Below are 17,668 nucleotides of genomic sequence, written 5' to 3'. Positions count from 1 at the left end.
TTTCTTTTCTGAGCCCTTCTACTTAAAGGGCTGATTTACCAAATAGTAGAGGGGTATTCAAGTGACAGAAGCAAAATAAAAACAAGTTAGGGTGCTAATATATATTACAATAAACTTGTTCACTGGGTCATATTAATACTCATTTTAATAGAAGAGTAAAAACACGTGATTCTTTCCACCTCAACCATGTTTAATAAAGGCTGCTGGAAGCAACATTATTTGCACGCTACGTTCCTTCGCTTTCATGAGCGTCTTATTTCCTTGATCTGAGGCTTTTGACTGACACCTGTGTGAGCCCAAAAATGTTTACAGAGGACTTTGATGCGAAGAACTCATCTGAGGATAAGGCTCTGAGGATAAGTAGAACTCTGGTAACAATAAGAAAGGAAAAGCTTAACTGAGTAACATCTTGACAAGGCATCCACCTAATCTTTCCGGATCAGTTAAACATAACTGTATAAATCCAGGGGAACAAAAAGTCCAAAGCGCAGAATTTGGGCTACAAGCTCGAACACTCTAGAACTGCTTAAACGAGGAACTCTGATACAACACAACCCTGATATGATCAAAGATCTGTTCAGAAGAAATTGTAAACGCCAATTCTCTAGTCCTATCACCTGTTAACTACTCCTGCCTTACTCCTGCAATTGTACTTTCTTGCTATATATGAAGCACTATGTTGCCTGTGGCTACGTCTGTGCTTTACAAACAGCACTCATATTGATTCCAGATCTCACAAGCAAAGAGCAAAGAGCAAATATAATCAAATTCACACCGAATATTAACATTTGTTTGCTTCCAAGTCACGCAACAAATCCCTAATTCCACCAACTCTATTTGGTTTTACAGTAATTCCTTCAGACATTTTCCAAAGGCAGACGATGCTATGCATAATGTACACAAAACCATGAATACAGTCTCAATTAATGTCATAAAATTACTTAAGGAGGGAACTGATTAAGTTAGCAATCTGCCACTACTCATACTTGCACCAAGCATTCCGTGCACTTGGTAAAAAAGTGGCAAGACCACTACACAGAAATATAGGGTGGCTTTGTGTGGGCAATATACATGTCACCTGTGTTAAATAATACACGTTTCAGCAATGCTCTCCTAATGTTTGCATGCAAGGGGCAGTGCACCCAGAAATGCTATGATGAGTTGTTGAATATCTGGCAGTATGTACACCTTCCACACTCTAACATAGTCTTTTTACAGTCTCTTTTTGATTAATGCATCTGTTAGGATGACTGTTCGATGCACCCTGAAAGAGCAGTGGAGTCCAATCCTAATAAACCTCTTTAAATGCAGGTATGAAATAAATAATAATGGCTATGTATAAGCTCCAAAACAATCGCTGGAGCAGCAGCATCACCACTTCTACATGACGGAAGGTCATCATCTGCTCAGGTCTTGATACACAGCGAACTCTGTCACAAGCACACCTCTATGCATCAAAGCCCTACCAAAAGACATATTGCAAACTGGAGCAATTCTGATCCAATGAATGTCACCACAACATCTTGGGCTGTGAATGTGTGAATAACCGTGTAACTGACCAGCATCCATACCTTTAGGGAAAACAAAGAATATTTTCCCCAACTGCAAAATCCTTAGGCTTTACTATTGATAGCACACGGTCTCTAGCACCACAATTCATCAAACTGGGTTAGTCTGTAAATTACATCTTTCAAACCCTGGAGAACATAAAGCACCTTCTTACCACCAGCAGCTAATGTCCTAATCATCTACCGCCTGGACAACAGCAACGCAGTTGATCTCATCAAGGAAATTTAATCACAAGACTCCGAAGTTGAAAGACCTCCAATGGCTTCACTTCAGAATACAATGCCAAATTGGGATTCTCTCTCATAAGGTCATTCAACTCAAGAACCCTAGGCACCTTGCTGGACTTCCCACCATCAATAATGGTGATGGAGGATTCTGGAGCAGGAATTCACTCCTCCTGCAAACACAGCATCAACCACCTCCTCCACAGTAAAACAGTCTTTCTTTGGAGCTGCCCAAACCCCTGGAACTCTCAACTTTTCTCAGTCAGAACTAAACCAGACTTGTAAGAATTCAGAAGTTATAAAAGCTCACCTTTCCGGCTTCAACCTAATATAACTAGTGCTATAATGCCCAAATGTCCCGCCTGCCCTTCCTTCACCTTACAATTGTAAGTTGTATTTTTATACCTCTTTGGCAGCACTCCTTCTTCCATCTAGTAATTTATAAAACATACTTTACATTTCACTGAATATAGCCATGGTATTCGAAGTCCATAAATAAATAACTAATACATTAAATTGCCTTAAAGACAGTGCTTCGAGCTAGAGGACTAACACATTTGTTCAGATGAAATGGCGAACAAGAGGAGACAACCAACAAACCTTTGCTATTTGGATAGCTTTGAGAGGGATAAAGATCCTAGGGAAGGCATACATGGCACCTTGAAGAGGATTGCACTTGATACCAGGAACTTTATTAAATAGGTCTTCGGTTAATTTAGCTTTTGTGGCCAGGCTGCTCAAAACGGTATCTTTTTCCTGGTGAAAAAAAGCACTAAGTTTAGACATAAGCATAGTTCATGAATTATGCTAAAAAGGACAAAAGTAATTTCTGTTTTCCTGGTGAAATAGAATTGCATGTCAAATTCACTTAAGAACAGTAAAAGCTCTCACTCCTGCGGCAATAGGAGTACAAAATATGCGCCAACTACTGAAAAGAAATGAATGATACCATATCACCAGAATTAGGGTTGTTACATGCTTATTGCCAGACCTTCGCCCACACGAACACTAACACAAGCATGCTTGCTTTATTAGCATCCATTTATTACATGGGAGGTTTCACCACATTTGCGGCCCCCAGTCCAAACTCCAAGAGTCATCCCGCCATTTTACTTTTTTTAATGCAACGTACGTCACTTTTTTCCGCTTTAAAAGCTAACATTTTGCAGTCAACAACTTTCTCCTTCCTTGCTATTCTATTTGTTTGGACACAATTCAAGTGGAAGAGGGGTACATAGTACTTCATGTAGATACACTGGCATGACAGCTTTGAATTCTCTAATGTTTGGTGTCTAAGGTTTAGGTGCAGGGCAGGGCACCCCAATCATCTTGGCTTTCAGAAAGTGTGCTAGACTTACCTTTTACTTTACTTCATAACACCTACCACTTCTATGGTTATAGTTTAATGCAAAGCATATAAATGCTACCAGTGAAGGGAGCAAATTGTTATGAAAACACAAATTAGGGGTTTAGCCCCTTCCATGTTTCTGTCAGCCAACGGCCGTCGCGCGCACTACCTTCGTAGTGCTGCCCATGTCCATTGGCCAATGCGGCCCCGCCCACTGCGCTAAACCGCCAGCCCGCGGCGGAATTGTTGCTGTGGTTAACCGGCTAAGACATGAGGCCACAACTATGAAGGTGTCTGAAAAGGGCCTGGATGGACTATCAAGAAGCCTTGTCTAGTTAAACTAAAGCAATAATCCAGAAGTGGGTGATTTAGACTTGGTTTTATAGAGCGTACCTAGACTCATGACTTTGGTACTGATGGCGGTTCAAAAACAAAAGTAAAAGATCTAATATACTGACTCTGATAAACTGTTCATACGATTCTTCTTCGGGTCTGGGCGGATTTACAACCACATCCATAGCTGCCTGGCCCGACACTGGAGGACACAGACGAACAGAGAGCATCTTGAGGAGTTGTTCCTTTATTTCTGGGTGCAGATTTAGCACTTCCATATAACCACCTCTGTATCCGCACCTGAAGCCAAAAATAGAAAGCATTAACAATTGCCACCCTTTCTGATAATGCACTTTAAGTAACAAACTAATCAAGCTACTGGTGTGCATATGTAAAGGCACAACACACGGAAAGTACTATCAACTACTTTCCTTCAAGTTAAAGCAAAGTAATAATACCCAATAAATACTTACAGAGGACATTGCAATAGATTTTTGATATATGTGGTTGTACAATTGCTTCGAATAAAACAACCACAGATTTATGAAGCAGAAAAAACATGGCAGCCTGACTAAGACCATAGAGTTGGGTACAGTAGAAAACAAGCATTGGCAACCCCAACAGATCTGGCCCTGGCAAATGTGCCTAGTTTGCAAAGATATGCCATATGCAACAAATGGCATAAATATAAAAATAACGGAGTAGGCCAGCAGCGCAGGCACACCAACCCCGTCACTTAAGTGCACTTTTTTCAGGTGAAAGTGCAAAGGAGTGCATGCAAAATGTCACTCTCCGTGAAAGACAGCCAGTGGATTAACCAGGCTAAATCACTGCCTCATGTTAAATGCTGCGGTGGGAGGAAGCAAAGTATGAATAACAATCGAATAGTCCAATGCTTAGGTAGGGCTGACTAAGAGCCCCTATACATTTGTATAAAATATATATACTATCAATTAATTTTTGTTTTGGGAAAACATGAGGTCGGCCATACAGCTAAGGCTTTCTCTAAGTCAGACCTAAATAGGCACTTCCAGGCTACACTTAGCATTCATACTGCAGAGCGTAGGACATGAAGCTGAATAAAAAAAGAGAGCTCTTTTTAAAACAGTCTGTGTTATTTACAACTTAATTCATGACCATGCTTTAGCCTTTATAACACGCAGAATTCAGAGATATGTTCTTTCTTGAGCTCTCAGATCCTCTCTTGCCAACCAGTTCTGGATTCCTCGGTTAAAGCGACAGAGCAGTGGGCAGGAGCTCCTCTGTACTGGCCCCATCTAATGGACCTCTCTCCCTTCCTCGTTCAGGCTAGAACTTAATTCCTGAAGTACAGGACGTTTTTGAAGGCCTGACTGTTTAAGCAAACTTTTGATCATTCTGAGCCCTCGCTCTCTCTTTCCCTCCCGGGTGTCACAGCACCAAGAAACCCTTGGGTGTATGCACGTCCCCAAAATGTTATCAACAGAATGTAACAAATAAATTGTACTTTCTGAGGTAGAAACTGAACAATTAGGCTCAAAACCCTCCGATCTATGGTCTGATGTGGAAAAAAGTTAACTTTCTTTTTTGGTGTTTCAACACAGTAACATCAAGTAAAAAATGTGAACAGAAGATATGTAGCATAAAAGAGAAACAGACACAGTACATACATTTTGTCTCTAGTATGGCACCCACGGTACTGACATTACTAAACAGTCATAAACATTGCAAATATCTTAGTACATGCTTAGAGGCCAGTTCTCTGCTGCAAGGGGCACAGACTGTGAGCGGATAGCGCATAGACTCCCTAGGTGTGTGGTGAGGGTGGTGGTGACCCTCTGTAAGCGGCAAGTAGAGACAGAATGGTGCCTATAAGTCCCTGAGTCGGGCAGTAGTACATGCCGTTTCAGCATATTGCTCCAACACGTCTTGACTGTAAGCAGTGTCCCGTAGCCACCCTCCCCATCACAGTTCGCACCCTCTTCTGAACCCACCTCACGGTCACACTTCTCTTGGCCAATACCAGCAGATTGGAGGTAAGATGGTGATGTGCAAGCAGAAAAGTTGAAGTGTCTCCCAGTATGGCTGTCTGAGACACAGGGTCAATTGATATCCCCACGATCTTAGAGACCACCAAGAACATGATCTACCAGTAGGTAGTGAGCTCAGGGAAATCCCATGACATATCAAGAAAATTAAACATTAGGTAGGCCACATCTAGCATATTTGGTGTCTGTGTTCCTGCTGAATTTAGTGATTAGCTCAGGAGTACAATAGTATTGATGGAAATCTTCAAAATGTATGAGTTTGTGCTTGTAGATGAGCAAAGTATTCTTAACTTGTGCACAGCAGTATCCCCATACTTTATCAGTCAGCTAGTGTCCCAGAGAAGTCTTCATGTCTGGATATTGTGCAGGGTAAGTGAAGAGGTTAGTCTTAGCCACTGAATGGAGCCTGAGATAGCAGTAGGTTGCAAGCGGGGTTGCTTCAATGCAGGTACGGAAACTACTATGTCTCCCATGGTGAGTACATCTGCCTATAGCAGCAGCCCTTTGACTGTTTTCTCGTTGTCAGGTGGCAAGAGGGGACTGTCAGCCATAGGCAATACTGGTGAGTATGGGATATTATATTGCAGTTTCCGGGCCAACTCCCACCATGAATGACTCGTGAAGGCAAGCACATCTACATGCTGCCAAGCTGTTCTAGCTGGCGCACATATCATACCCAAAAGTTATTGTGTTCAGGCTAGTGCTCGCTCCGCCCTGACATGCATAGGTGTGTGCTGCGAAGGTGCCCAGTATTTCAGATAATAGGCCTACATCACCCAGTAAAATATGCAAAAATCAGGAAGAGCATACCTCTGATCTGCATTGTTCTCTTCAATATCACTGAGCTTATTCGAGGTTGGACCCCTCGCCATATCAGAAGGGAGAGGACCTGGCACAATTTAAAAAAAAAAGCAAAGTGGGAGGTACACAGGGATATTTGTGAACAAGTATAGGAGATTAGGCGATATGGCCATATTTATTAAAGAGATCTTCCCAAGGAGGGAGAACAAGAGTTGAATCCATCTCTCAAAGCTCATCTTGATTTTATCTAGGGCAGTACCAAAATTACTGCAGGTCAGCTCATCAAAATCCTGAGTGAACCAGAATCCCAGGTAGTGCACCCTGCAAGGGGTGTCCTAGTGTCAGTGCAGTTCAAGTGTCAGTCAGAGGGAAAACTTTAGTTTTAGACCAGTTAATTTGTAACCAGGAGTATCCCCCAAATTGGATTAGATCTCTGATAATGGGTGCCAGGTGTTGTATGTACAGTATCACATTGTCAGCGTACAATGAGATTATTAGATACATATTTCCAATAGATAAGCCATGGTATGAGTGCAACCCCCGTTTGAAGCGGGCCAGTGGCTCTACAGTTAAGGCGAAGATTAGGGGGCACAGGGAACACCTCATTCGGGTGCCCCTTCCAATCTTGAAGAAGTTAGAGTGCAAAGCATTGACACAGATCCTCGTTGTTGGAGTTGTATATAAAAGGTTAAATGAGAGACAATAATTAGCTCCCTAAGGCCCAGCCTACGTTGCTCATGAATGAACAATCAATAGACTCAAATGCATTCTCGGTGTCCAAGAGAATAGCAGCGGATGTTAGTTGACGGTCCATCCTATGGAGTTTGACCATTAAAGTACGTCTATTAAAGGAGGTGGAGCATTGTGGGATGAAGCCAGATTGATCAGGCAATACTAAGAACTGAACAAGGTCCGGATGGACTGAATGAAACACGTTATTTGTCAGATTTTAACCTTTCTGAAATAAATTGAATCATACCACTCTACTTGTGAGTGTGATTCATTAATAATGCGGAATATGTGTGTGTGTGTAAAAAAAAAGGTTGGAGTGCTGCAAACATTATGCAAAAAAGAAGAGAACGCTGGGTAGTTCCCAAGTTTAGGTGGAGAGCAGCTCCTCTATAGAGCACCCTACAACATCAGCAGCACACTGAATCTGCTCACCGTAAATATCTGTTTTTCTAGCAACGTTTTTAGGATTAGCACAGTGCCATCCACGCTGAGCTAGAAAGGGACAAAGTCTTTTAGCACTTCAGGCACAATATTACTACTTTGGATTCGTATAAATATCATCCAAGCCAACCTGAAATTAATAAAAGCAACCTGACACATATTTCGCTATCATTATAGCACTTCAGAGAGCTCTTGATTTGTCCAGACACAAGGGAGCACCCAATACAAGTCAAAACGAATCCCTTTCAGGGTTAGATTGATGCATTAATTATGCAAAAAAGAAGCAGAGAACGCAGGGTAGTTCCCAAATTTAAGTGGAGAGCAGCTCCTGTATAGGGCACCCTACAAAATCAGCGACAATCTTGACCTGCTCACCTTAAATGTCTGTTTTTCTAGCAAAGTTTTAAGCATAGGATTAGCACTGTGCTATCCAATCCGAGCTAAAAGGATAAAGTCTTTTGCCATTTCTACAGCAAAGTCTTTAAGCATAGGATTTGCACAGTGCTATCCACATCAATATATGTGCATACATTACCTACTGGCAGTCGCCAGTAGACAGTTATAGTTAGGACCTAGTTTCAATAGAAAAATCGCTTTTTGTTTTGCCAATAACTAGTCTGCCACTCACTTCAGCAGCTGTCTTGAGAGTATTGGGATGATCCGTAAAGTGGGGGCCGAGAAAAGAAAAAGAGTGGGGGGGGGTCCCAAAACGCATTTTCAACATGCAATTTCCCATCTGGATTTCAGACACAGCTACAGCCCGAACTGCTAAAATGGAGTTACACCAAATTTGGCAGAAAGGCAGATATTGGTCCAGAGAAATGCCCTTTTCTGATTTCGTGTAAATATGTTCAGTAGTTTTGGAAATATTAAGGGAAAGGGAAATCCAAATTTGTACACACAGAGGCAAGGATCTGACCGTCCCCGTGCTCAAATCGGACTAGCTGCCAACACATCAACCAGGAAGTGTTGGCAAGCATCTTAGGACGGCTTCAGCCGAGCCCTAAATAATAAAAAAAAAGTTAAAAATAAAAGATGGGAGCAGTTCTAAGACACGGTAATTGGAAACAAAAATCAGCCCTGATCGAGGACAACTGCAGGTTTGACTGTGCCAAGTGATGTAAAGACTATATACAGACGTATTGCTATCAAATAGCATTGAAGTTCTTTTCCTAGTAACACAAGTAAAATATTTTACAACTGAAAGCATAAAATCTTGCTGACAGCCTATTGGCTTCTTATCATACATGCTTATACAAGGCTTAGACACCCATATTCTATGAACTTTAAAGCCTTATTGTTAAACTAATGGCTGTCACATTAGAATGATTTTATTGTCCTTGCACCTTAGAAAACAAGTTTGGTTTGCATGGAAGCCATCTATGTGGTCTTAAGGAAAGATGAATGAGGTAAGGAAACTTCAGATGCAATGAGAATCATCTTTGCTATGGAATGTTTCAGCTTCAGGAGGACAATCTCAATAAAACTGGTGGAAAAGTGATATAGAAATGTCCCCAATCGATCTAATAAAAGTGCATAGTCCATCGAGACGGTTTCTTTTAGTCTAGAGGCAAAGTTTGGGCATTTTGCGAGGCTGATGAATCTATTCACAGAAACCCCATTTTGAAAAGATGTCTAGCACCATGTGGTCAATGAGCACCCTATTGCGATTTTCCTTGTAGAACCTACTTAGCAGTAGCGATTTGATTTAGTAATCTTCGAAGTGTAATGCTTTGAGTGGCAGTTTCCTCACCACAAGCCAATTCCAGATCGCTTGAGCCTCCAGTGAGAGAGTTCTGAATCTGCCACTTCCCTAGTTGGCACTGTGGTCATGTTGTCTGAATCATCAGCTGCATGTCAGAATATTGTCTCCTAAATATCTTCTGACAAAAATTGTTCTCTAAATATAGCTTACAAAAATCAATTCAGTGGGTGTAGATTCTCTAATATAAAATCCAAATGTCGGATATTTTTTGGAAACAATATTTTGGACTGTAGGAAATTGGGTTTTATGGTGCAGTTGAACTCCCCCCATCCCCCCCATCCCCTCCCCCCCTACCCCCCACCCCCTCCTCCCCCCCCCCCACCCCCTCCTCCCCCCCATCCCCCCCATCCCCTTGCTGCCAGTGCAAGTGATCAGGGAAGCCATCTTAAGCCCTGTACTGGACACTGGTGAAAACCAGTTCCCCGGACATATGGTGGCTTCACTGGAAATAGGGATAGCTTGGTTCCCAACATCTCATCTTGCTAAACCCACACTGATGCCAGGATTGAATTTATCAAAACATGCACTCAGAGGGCACCCAAGCCCCGCCGGCCTGTCTGCAGCCCGCGTCAAAAACTGTGCCAAAGTCGACTCGTCCTGCAGCTGTGAATCCAGAAACTTGAGAAGACTGCCTCTCTTCAAAAAATACTCAAGACATCCAGTGAACGGCGAACCTGTTCAGCAGAATCTCCAAAAAGAAGCCTCTGAGGCCTGTGGAACCGCCAAAACCTGACACCTGAAGCAACCACTGCACCTGTCCCCTCCAGCCCGAGGAGAAGTGGGCCAACGGTGCCAACTAGGTTCCCCAGCCCTCCAGAGCTCGAGTCCATCTGGTTTCACCCCTCCTGGACTCCCTGACATCACCTGCAGACTCTGCACTCCGGACCCCTCTACTCCGACTGCTCCTGTAAGGAAATACCCGACGCTTCTGCACCATCGCCCCTGGGCCTTGAAGAAGAGGACCAAAGGTGCCATCCTCTTCCCCGGGCATCACACGGCCTGAGCCCATTTGACAAACTTGATCAAACAGACAGGCTTCCTAGCCAGAGCCTGCAGCCTCTTTTTACAGAGACCGGTCCCTATTTTTTTTTTTTTTTTTTAATATAGCGCAAACTCGACCAGAAGGTATAGGAGCGCTTTACATGAGCACTAGTTGCGTTACAGATAGACACATTCATTTTGTTAGGCACTGGGAGATTAAGTGCTTTGCCCAAAATCATAGGATGTTAAGCATCCCTGCAGATACTTGAACCCGGTTCCCCAGCTTCAAGGTCAACCGCTCTGGCTGTTCGTCTCTACTGAAACGCATTGGGCTCCCTATGCTGATTTGCACCCTTCACCTACCCGGCCTCCCTCTCCCATGCCGCTGGTGGTGTACTGTTGGTGCTGCCTTGGACCTTGGCCATCACTCACCTTAACTCCTGGCGATTGGTCCGGTAAGTCGATGTAATGTACCCGTTTTGCAGAACTTGTTCTTCCTTCCTTGGGATAACGTTGCAGAACTCAGAAATTGCACTGCGTCCACTTTTCAAGGTGAAAAGAATTTATACTAAAAACTTACTTACCTGAAAAAAATTTCTCCGATGCCTAAACATATATTGCTATTTTTATAAATTGGTGTGGATCTCCTTCTTGAGTCGTGTTGTCATTTATTGATCATTGTGTGTATTTGCAAATGTCTCACACTCCTCTGTGTTAAGGTTAAGGCTGCTTGAACACGCTACCCCCTAACAGAGCACTTTGTGATTGCATAGCAAGCCATGTCCACGAGTAAGGGAAAGCCTGGGCTCTTTACACAGTGTATCAGATAACTGATATATATATATATATAATAAAGAGACAGGTTTCTACAAGGACACTATATTTTAATCAGACAATATTTATGCCGAGATATTCTGGTACCTTACTGTCAGAATCAAAATCGTGCCCGTCACTTGAGATGGTGAGAACACCTTGAAAGCTGGATGGACTGCTCCCACGTGCAGAGAATTGATATGCTAGAGGCCTTCCTTCATTGACCAATGACCCTGCACTGTCAGTTTCTGTAGGTGAGCTCCCGATCCTATCAAGGAGGTATCTGTTACAATAGTAGCAAGCTAAAGCCTGGCATCCTCGTCTCCTTTACAATGAGACCACTAATCTTCCTGGCACTGATGAAGGTGCCTCATGTGAAGCCTTGTATTAGGAACAATAAAGACACATGATGCCACTGAACTGAGAGAGGTGATTTTGACGAACTGTTGAGAAAAAGCTGACAGCATTTGGTGGCATTTCTGTAAAGTTGCAGATTTGTTCACAAAGGAGACATTTCCTAGATGTGTGTTTGAGGTGGCTTCTAAGTATGCAAGTGCTTTTACTATGGTGGTGGAAATAAGTGAAAGTGTGCCAGTCAAAGAGGTGGTAAAGTGAGCCAAAGAAGGATGATGGATTCAACCCAGATCTGTGACTGGGGGCGAGTGTCTGAAAAGTTTCAGCGCTCTGTCCATCATCTCCTTGTGTTTGCTTTGTTTGCCCTAAGTTGGCAAGGTATGCCCAGACGTGGGTCCCTTGCTCACTTTGCCACTGGATTCAAGCTAGCCTGGCTGATGAGGGCTATTAACCCGAAACCGGTCCCAGGATGCGTGTTTCCGGTTCAGGGAAGACCTGACTTGGCAGTTCAGGCTGGACTGTTCCTATGACGCACAGGGTCAAGACTGATTTGCATATAGCTGGGTCTGAACTGAGGTGGGGAAGTAAGCTAAAGAATGATGATGGATTCAACCCAGATCTGAGACTGGGGCGAGTGTCTGAAAAGTTTCAGCGTTCCGTCCATCATCTCCTTGTGTTTGCTTTGTTTGCCCTAAGTTGGCAGGGTATGCCCAGACGTGGGTCTCTTGCTCACTTTGCCACTGGGTTCAAGCTAGCCTGGCTGATGATGGCTGTTAGCCCGAAACCTGTCCCAGGATGTTTGTTTCCGGTTCAGAGAAGACCGGGCTTGGCAGTTTGGGATGGACTGTTCCCATAAGGCAGAGGGTCAAGACTTATTTGCATATAGCTGGGTCCGAACTAAGGTGGCAAAGTGAGCTAAAGAATGATGATGGATTCAACCCAGATTGTGACTGGGGGTGAGTGTCTGAAAAGTTTCAGCGCTCCGTCCATCATCTCCTTGTGTTTGCTTTCAAAGAGGTACAGGCAGATTTTCGAGTAAGAAGAAAGCTGCCATGCATCTGAAAAAAGTGCGAAAGTTAGGGAGGGTTGCATTGTACCCTACCAAGAACCGTGGACATTTTATGTGCTTACTCACAAATGAAATGTGGAAGAATCCATCTTTTAACTCCATAGCAGTTATCTAGTTTCCCTTCTTCAGCTGCAAGCAACACTGATGAATGGAAAGCATGTGGACCCTTTCTTGGGCCCTGTCAGGAGGTCAATAATGATCTGAACTCCCTCTTTGGGCATTTTCTCCATACCAAAAATATCCTGAATAAATACCATTTCCTTGAGATGAAGACATAGGCAAATGTCTCCTTTTTCAGCAGTTTTGGTGATTGGGTGCAGATTTCAGTAGAATGGACAGCAGTGTTGTCTTGAACCGAATAGCATAACCTTTCTACACTATATGTAGCACCTATCTATCACCAGTAATCGTTTTTCACTCCCAACCATGACTGAAGACCTACTGCAGTGGCATACAAATGAGAGGAAGCAAGGGAGTCACTGTCTACAGGCTAAGAGGGCCTTCTTTACAAGGAAAGCTGCTGTTGGAAATCTCTCCCTCTAGATCTCAATTGGTAGGACTGTTGCTGTGCAGTTGTCTTTTGAGGCCAACAAGTGTTTTGAACCCTCGATCTGGAATGGTAATAGCAGTTTCAATGTTAATATTAAGATTTTAAATTTTCCTTCTTTCCTCAAAACCCATAGCTTTGAGAGTCACATCCTCTATCTTCATCTTTCGCATCTGTCTGTATGGGTACAATGACCCCACCTTCACCCTTAAAAAAGGAAAATTCATCATCTTTAATTGTATATCATATTTCAGCGATGTAAGTCCCAATGAGGAAGACCCAATCAACGTGAGGCCATAGCAAAATTCAGTTGGTTAGGCCACTGCATATATAGATGCTTTGATCATTTTGTATGAAACTAGTAAGCCATCTTGCAAAATCAAATGAGAATATTGTCTGCGATGTATAGGGAGTTATACTGCAAAATACCTACTGCTTTCTGACAAGGCTCTGTCACACTTCACTAAAGGAGCTGTGACCCTGACTTGTCTGAAAGCTTTTGCGGAAGTGCCGCACACCTCTCTGTCCATGCATTGACTGCTGCGCTTTCTCTGTCTAGAGAATGAATATGCTACTTACCAGTATGCATCTGTTCTTGGCATGTAGGGCTGCTGACATTCATATCTATAGCATAGATCGCCGCCTAGTGTTGGGTCCGGATGATTGCACATTGTTGTCCTGGAAGAGTCTTCGAAGTATCACGAGATAGGTGGCTCCTCCCCTGGACTACAGTGCGCATGGGCATCGACTCCATCCTCAGATTGTTTTTAGCCATTGTGGCAAAGATGGAGTATAATAGTGTAAGCGACGGCCATGCCTAAGAGTAAATGCAAGAAAAGTCTGCAGCCGCTACAGGCGCTGGGGAGGAGGGCGGGCGATATGAATGTCAGCAGCCCTACATGCCAAGAACAGATGCATACTGGTAAGTAGCATATTCAGTTCGAGGCATGTGGGCTGCTGAATTCATATCTATAGCATAGAATACATAGCAGTCCCTCCATTAACGGCGGCCGCCTGTGCCAGCTGCAGAAGTCTGAAATAGTGTCTTAAGAACAGCCTGCCCTACAGCTGCCTGCTGCTTGGAGTGCACATCTACACCGTAATGTTTAGTAAAGGTATGTGGTGTAGACCATGTGGCTGCTCTACAAATATCTTCCAAAGGGATATTACCAAGGAAAGCTATAGAGGCCCCCAACTTGCGGGTGGAGTGGGCTCTGGGAGGGACCGTTAAAGTGCGCTTAGCCTTGTGATAGCAAATCTGAATACACTTAACGATCCACCTGGCTATACCTGCTTTGGAAATGGGGTTGCCTTTGTGCTGGGCTGAGAAGGCAACAAAGAGCTGTTGTGTTTTCCTAAAGTCTTTTGTCCTATCAATGTAGTACATCAAGGCTCTTTTGACATCAAGAGTGTGGAGCATCCTTTCTGCTACTGTCTCAGGGTTTTGAAAGAATGCGGGCAGTTCGATGGTCTGATTAACATGAAACTGCGAAACCACCTTAGGAAGGAATTTAGGGTTAGTGCGCAGCACCACCCTGTTGGAATGAATTTGAATAAATGGCTCTTGGACAGTGAGCACCTGTAGCTCACTAACACGCCGTAGAGAGGTAATGGCAATGAGAAAAGCCACTTTCCATGTTAAGAACTGAATCTCACAGGAATGGAGAGGCTCAAAAGGTGGTCCCATCAACCTGGTGAGGACCACGTTGAGGTTCCACACAGGAGCTGGCGGGGTCCTGGGAGGGATGACCCGCTTCAGCCCTTCCAGGAAGGCTTTAATGGCAGGCACCCTGAAAACAGAGAGGTGCTGCCTGTTCTGGAGATAAGCCGCTATGGCGGATAAGTGTATCCGAATGGAAGCATATGCTAGATTGCATTTGTAAAGATGTAACAAATAGCAGATGATATTAGGAATGGATGCATCTAGCGGGTTGATGTTGTGTTCAGTACAGTAAATGACAAACCGCTTCCATTTTGCCGCATAGCAGGTCCTAGTGGTGGGCTTTCTTGCCTCCCGTATGATGTCCATGCATTCAGGGGGCAAATTAAGGTAGCCAAACTCTAAAACCTCAGGAGCCAGATCGCCAGATTGAGCTGTTGCGGATCTGGATGCTGAATGTCGCCATGGTTCTGCGTCAAGAGCCTGGGTGTGAGGCGCAGCCTTTGATGCGGTACCACGGAGAGTTCTAGAAACGTGGTGTACCATGGTTGGCGTGCCCACGTTGGAGCAACCAGGATGAGTGTCATCGAGTGTTGCTTTAGCTTTCGTGCCACCAGCGGTATGAGAGGTGCTGGGGGAAAAGCATACGCAAATCTGCCTGACCAGTTCATCCATATCGCATTGCCCTGCGACTGTGGGTGCGGGAACCTGGCGGCAAAGCTTTGGCATTTTGCGTTTTCCCTTGTGGCAAACAGGTCTATCTCTGGATGACCCCACTGCTGGAAGTACGGGCGGAGTACTGATGGATGTAACTCCCACTCGTGCATCTGGTGGCTGTACCTGCTGAGCAGATCCGCCATCTGATTGTCCTTGCCCGGGAGGTGTTCCGCCATGAGGAAGATGTTCCTCTGAATGGCCCACTTCCACATGCTCTGAGCCAAATGAGACAACTGTGGAGAGTGCGTACTTCCCTGCTTTTGGATGTAGTACATGGCCGTCATGTTGTCCGTCCGGATCAACACGACTTTGTTGCACAGATGTACTTTGAAGGACTTGAGTGCCATGAAGATTGCCATCAGTTCTAGGTAGTTGATGTGCATCTTTTTCTGCTGCGTCGACCATAGTCCCTGCACCGTGTAGTGGAGCACATGAGCTCCCCATCCCTGGAGAGATGCGTCCGTCGCCAGGACAATCTGTGGCACAGGCTCCTGGAACGGTCGGCCCTTGCAAAGGTTGTGTGGAGTCCACCAATGCAGAGAGTTGTATGCCCGACCGGTCACCAACACTAGGTCGTTCAACTGCCCTTGAGCCTGAGTCCACTGATTTGCCAAGCATTCTTGGAGCGGACGCATATGCAACCGTGCGTGCGGGACTATGAAGATGCAGGAGGCCATCATGCCTATCAACTGCATGAACACTCTCGCTGGAAGGGAGTGTTGCGGTCTGAACTTCTGGATTAGCGACTGGATGTTGTCGATCCTCACTGAATTCGGCTGAGCCGTGGCTGCCAGAGTATCTATCGTCGCGCCCAGATACTGCCGCACATGGGCCGGCTGGAGGTGCGACTTCGGATAGTTTAGTGAGAAGCCCAGACCATGAAGAAGGTGAATGGTGTGGGACATATTGGCAGCGCACTGCTGGGCTGACTTTGCCTGGACCAGCCAGTCGTCCAGATAAGGATAGGCATGGACGTTTTGTCTCCTGAGGTGCGCCGCCACAGTCGCCAGACATTTCGTGAACACTCTGGGGGCTGTGGTCACCCCGAAAGGAAGGACCTTGAATTGGTAATGCTGATGTTGAATGGTGAACCTGAGGTATTTCCTGTGGGATGGATGGAGTGGGATGTGAAAGTAAGCATCCTTGAGATCCAAGGTTGCGAGGAAGTCTCCCTGATTGAGCAACGGAAGAACCTGCTGCAGTGTTAGCATGTGGAAGTGTTCTGAGAGAATGTACTGGTTTAGGGGCCGTAGATCCAGAATAGGTCTGAGGGACCCGTCCTTTTTCGGGATTAAGAAGTACAGGGAATACACCCCTGTGCCTTCTTCCTCCACTGGCACGAGCTCTATTGCGCCTTTTTGCAGCATGACAAGAACCTCCTGCTGCAATAAGTGCAAATGCTCTGTGGACATAGGACGGTGTTTTGGTGGTATGTTGGGTGGAGTGGATGTCAGCTCCAAACAATACCCGAACTGGATAAGTTTCCTGACCCACCTGTCTGTGGTGATGGATTTCCAGACTGGCAGGAACTGCTGGAGTCTCCCCCCGACAGGTGTTGGATGGTCGGGGGGCAGTGACAGGGAGTCACTGTTTGTTGGCGGCGGAGGAACGGAAGTTGTTGTTGCCCCTTCCTGTGCCCTTGGCGCTGTTGCCGCGGTATCCTCCTCTATTCTGCTTGGTATAAGAGGATTGCGCCCCACCTTTGTTGAATTGTGTTTGCTGTGACATTTGGCCCCTGGTAACACCTCTATTGCCTGAGCGACGAAAAGTGCTCCCCCGAAACTGCTGGGACTGTAGCGCCCCCATGGACTTGGCAGTCTCGGTATCTTTCTTTATTTTTTCGAGGGTGGTATCCACCTCGGGACCAAATATTCTGCCTGGGTTTACCGGCTGGTTCAGGATGGTAGTTTGTATTTCCGGCTTAAACCCGGAGATCCTAAGCCACGCCTGACGTCTGAGCATCACACTGGTGTTGATCGCCCTAGCAGCAGTGTCCGCAACATCTAGTGCACATTTGATGGAAGCGTTGGAGATGAGCTTCCCTTCTTGGATAAGCATTTCTCCTGCCTCTTTATATTGGTCTGGTAGATGCTGCAGCAGGGTTTCGAGTGTGTCGTAGTGTGCCCTGTCGTATCTAGCCAAGAGTGCCTGCGTGTTAGAGATACGCCAGATATTGGCTGCCTGAGCTGCTACTCTCTTTCCCGATGCCTCAAGCACTTTGGATTCTTTGTCTGGGGGAGGAGCTTCACCGGTGGTTTGCGAATTCGCCCTTTTGCGGGCATTAGAA

At 45.0% G+C, this 17,668-nt stretch overlaps 1 protein-coding gene and 1 long non-coding RNA gene across 2 annotated transcripts in view; one reads left to right on the top strand and one right to left on the bottom strand.

The window, feature by feature from the left end:
• The window catches only part of GPT2 (glutamic--pyruvic transaminase 2), a 209,393-nt gene that overhangs the window by 13,101 nt on the left and 178,624 nt on the right, over positions 1 to 17,668 (bottom strand). Inside the window, exons 8-9 of the mRNA XM_078670687.1 lie at positions 3,600 to 3,774; positions 2,394 to 2,549 (exon numbers count right to left, since the gene is read on the bottom strand). Coding sequence (XP_078526813.1) covers positions 2,394 to 2,549; positions 3,600 to 3,774 — 331 coding nt within the window. The remainder of the gene's footprint in view (positions 1 to 2,393; positions 2,550 to 3,599; positions 3,775 to 17,668) is intronic.
• Positions 1 to 17,668, top strand: part of LOC144799399 (uncharacterized) — a 117,495-nt gene that overhangs the window by 64,762 nt on the left and 35,065 nt on the right. The window lies entirely within an intron of this gene.

The sequence above is a fragment of the Lissotriton helveticus genome, chromosome 12, assembly GCF_964261635.1.
Source record: "Lissotriton helveticus chromosome 12, aLisHel1.1, whole genome shotgun sequence".
NCBI lineage: Eukaryota > Metazoa > Chordata > Amphibia > Caudata > Salamandridae > Lissotriton > Lissotriton helveticus.
This window is presented reverse-complemented; position numbering and strand designations above follow the sequence as displayed.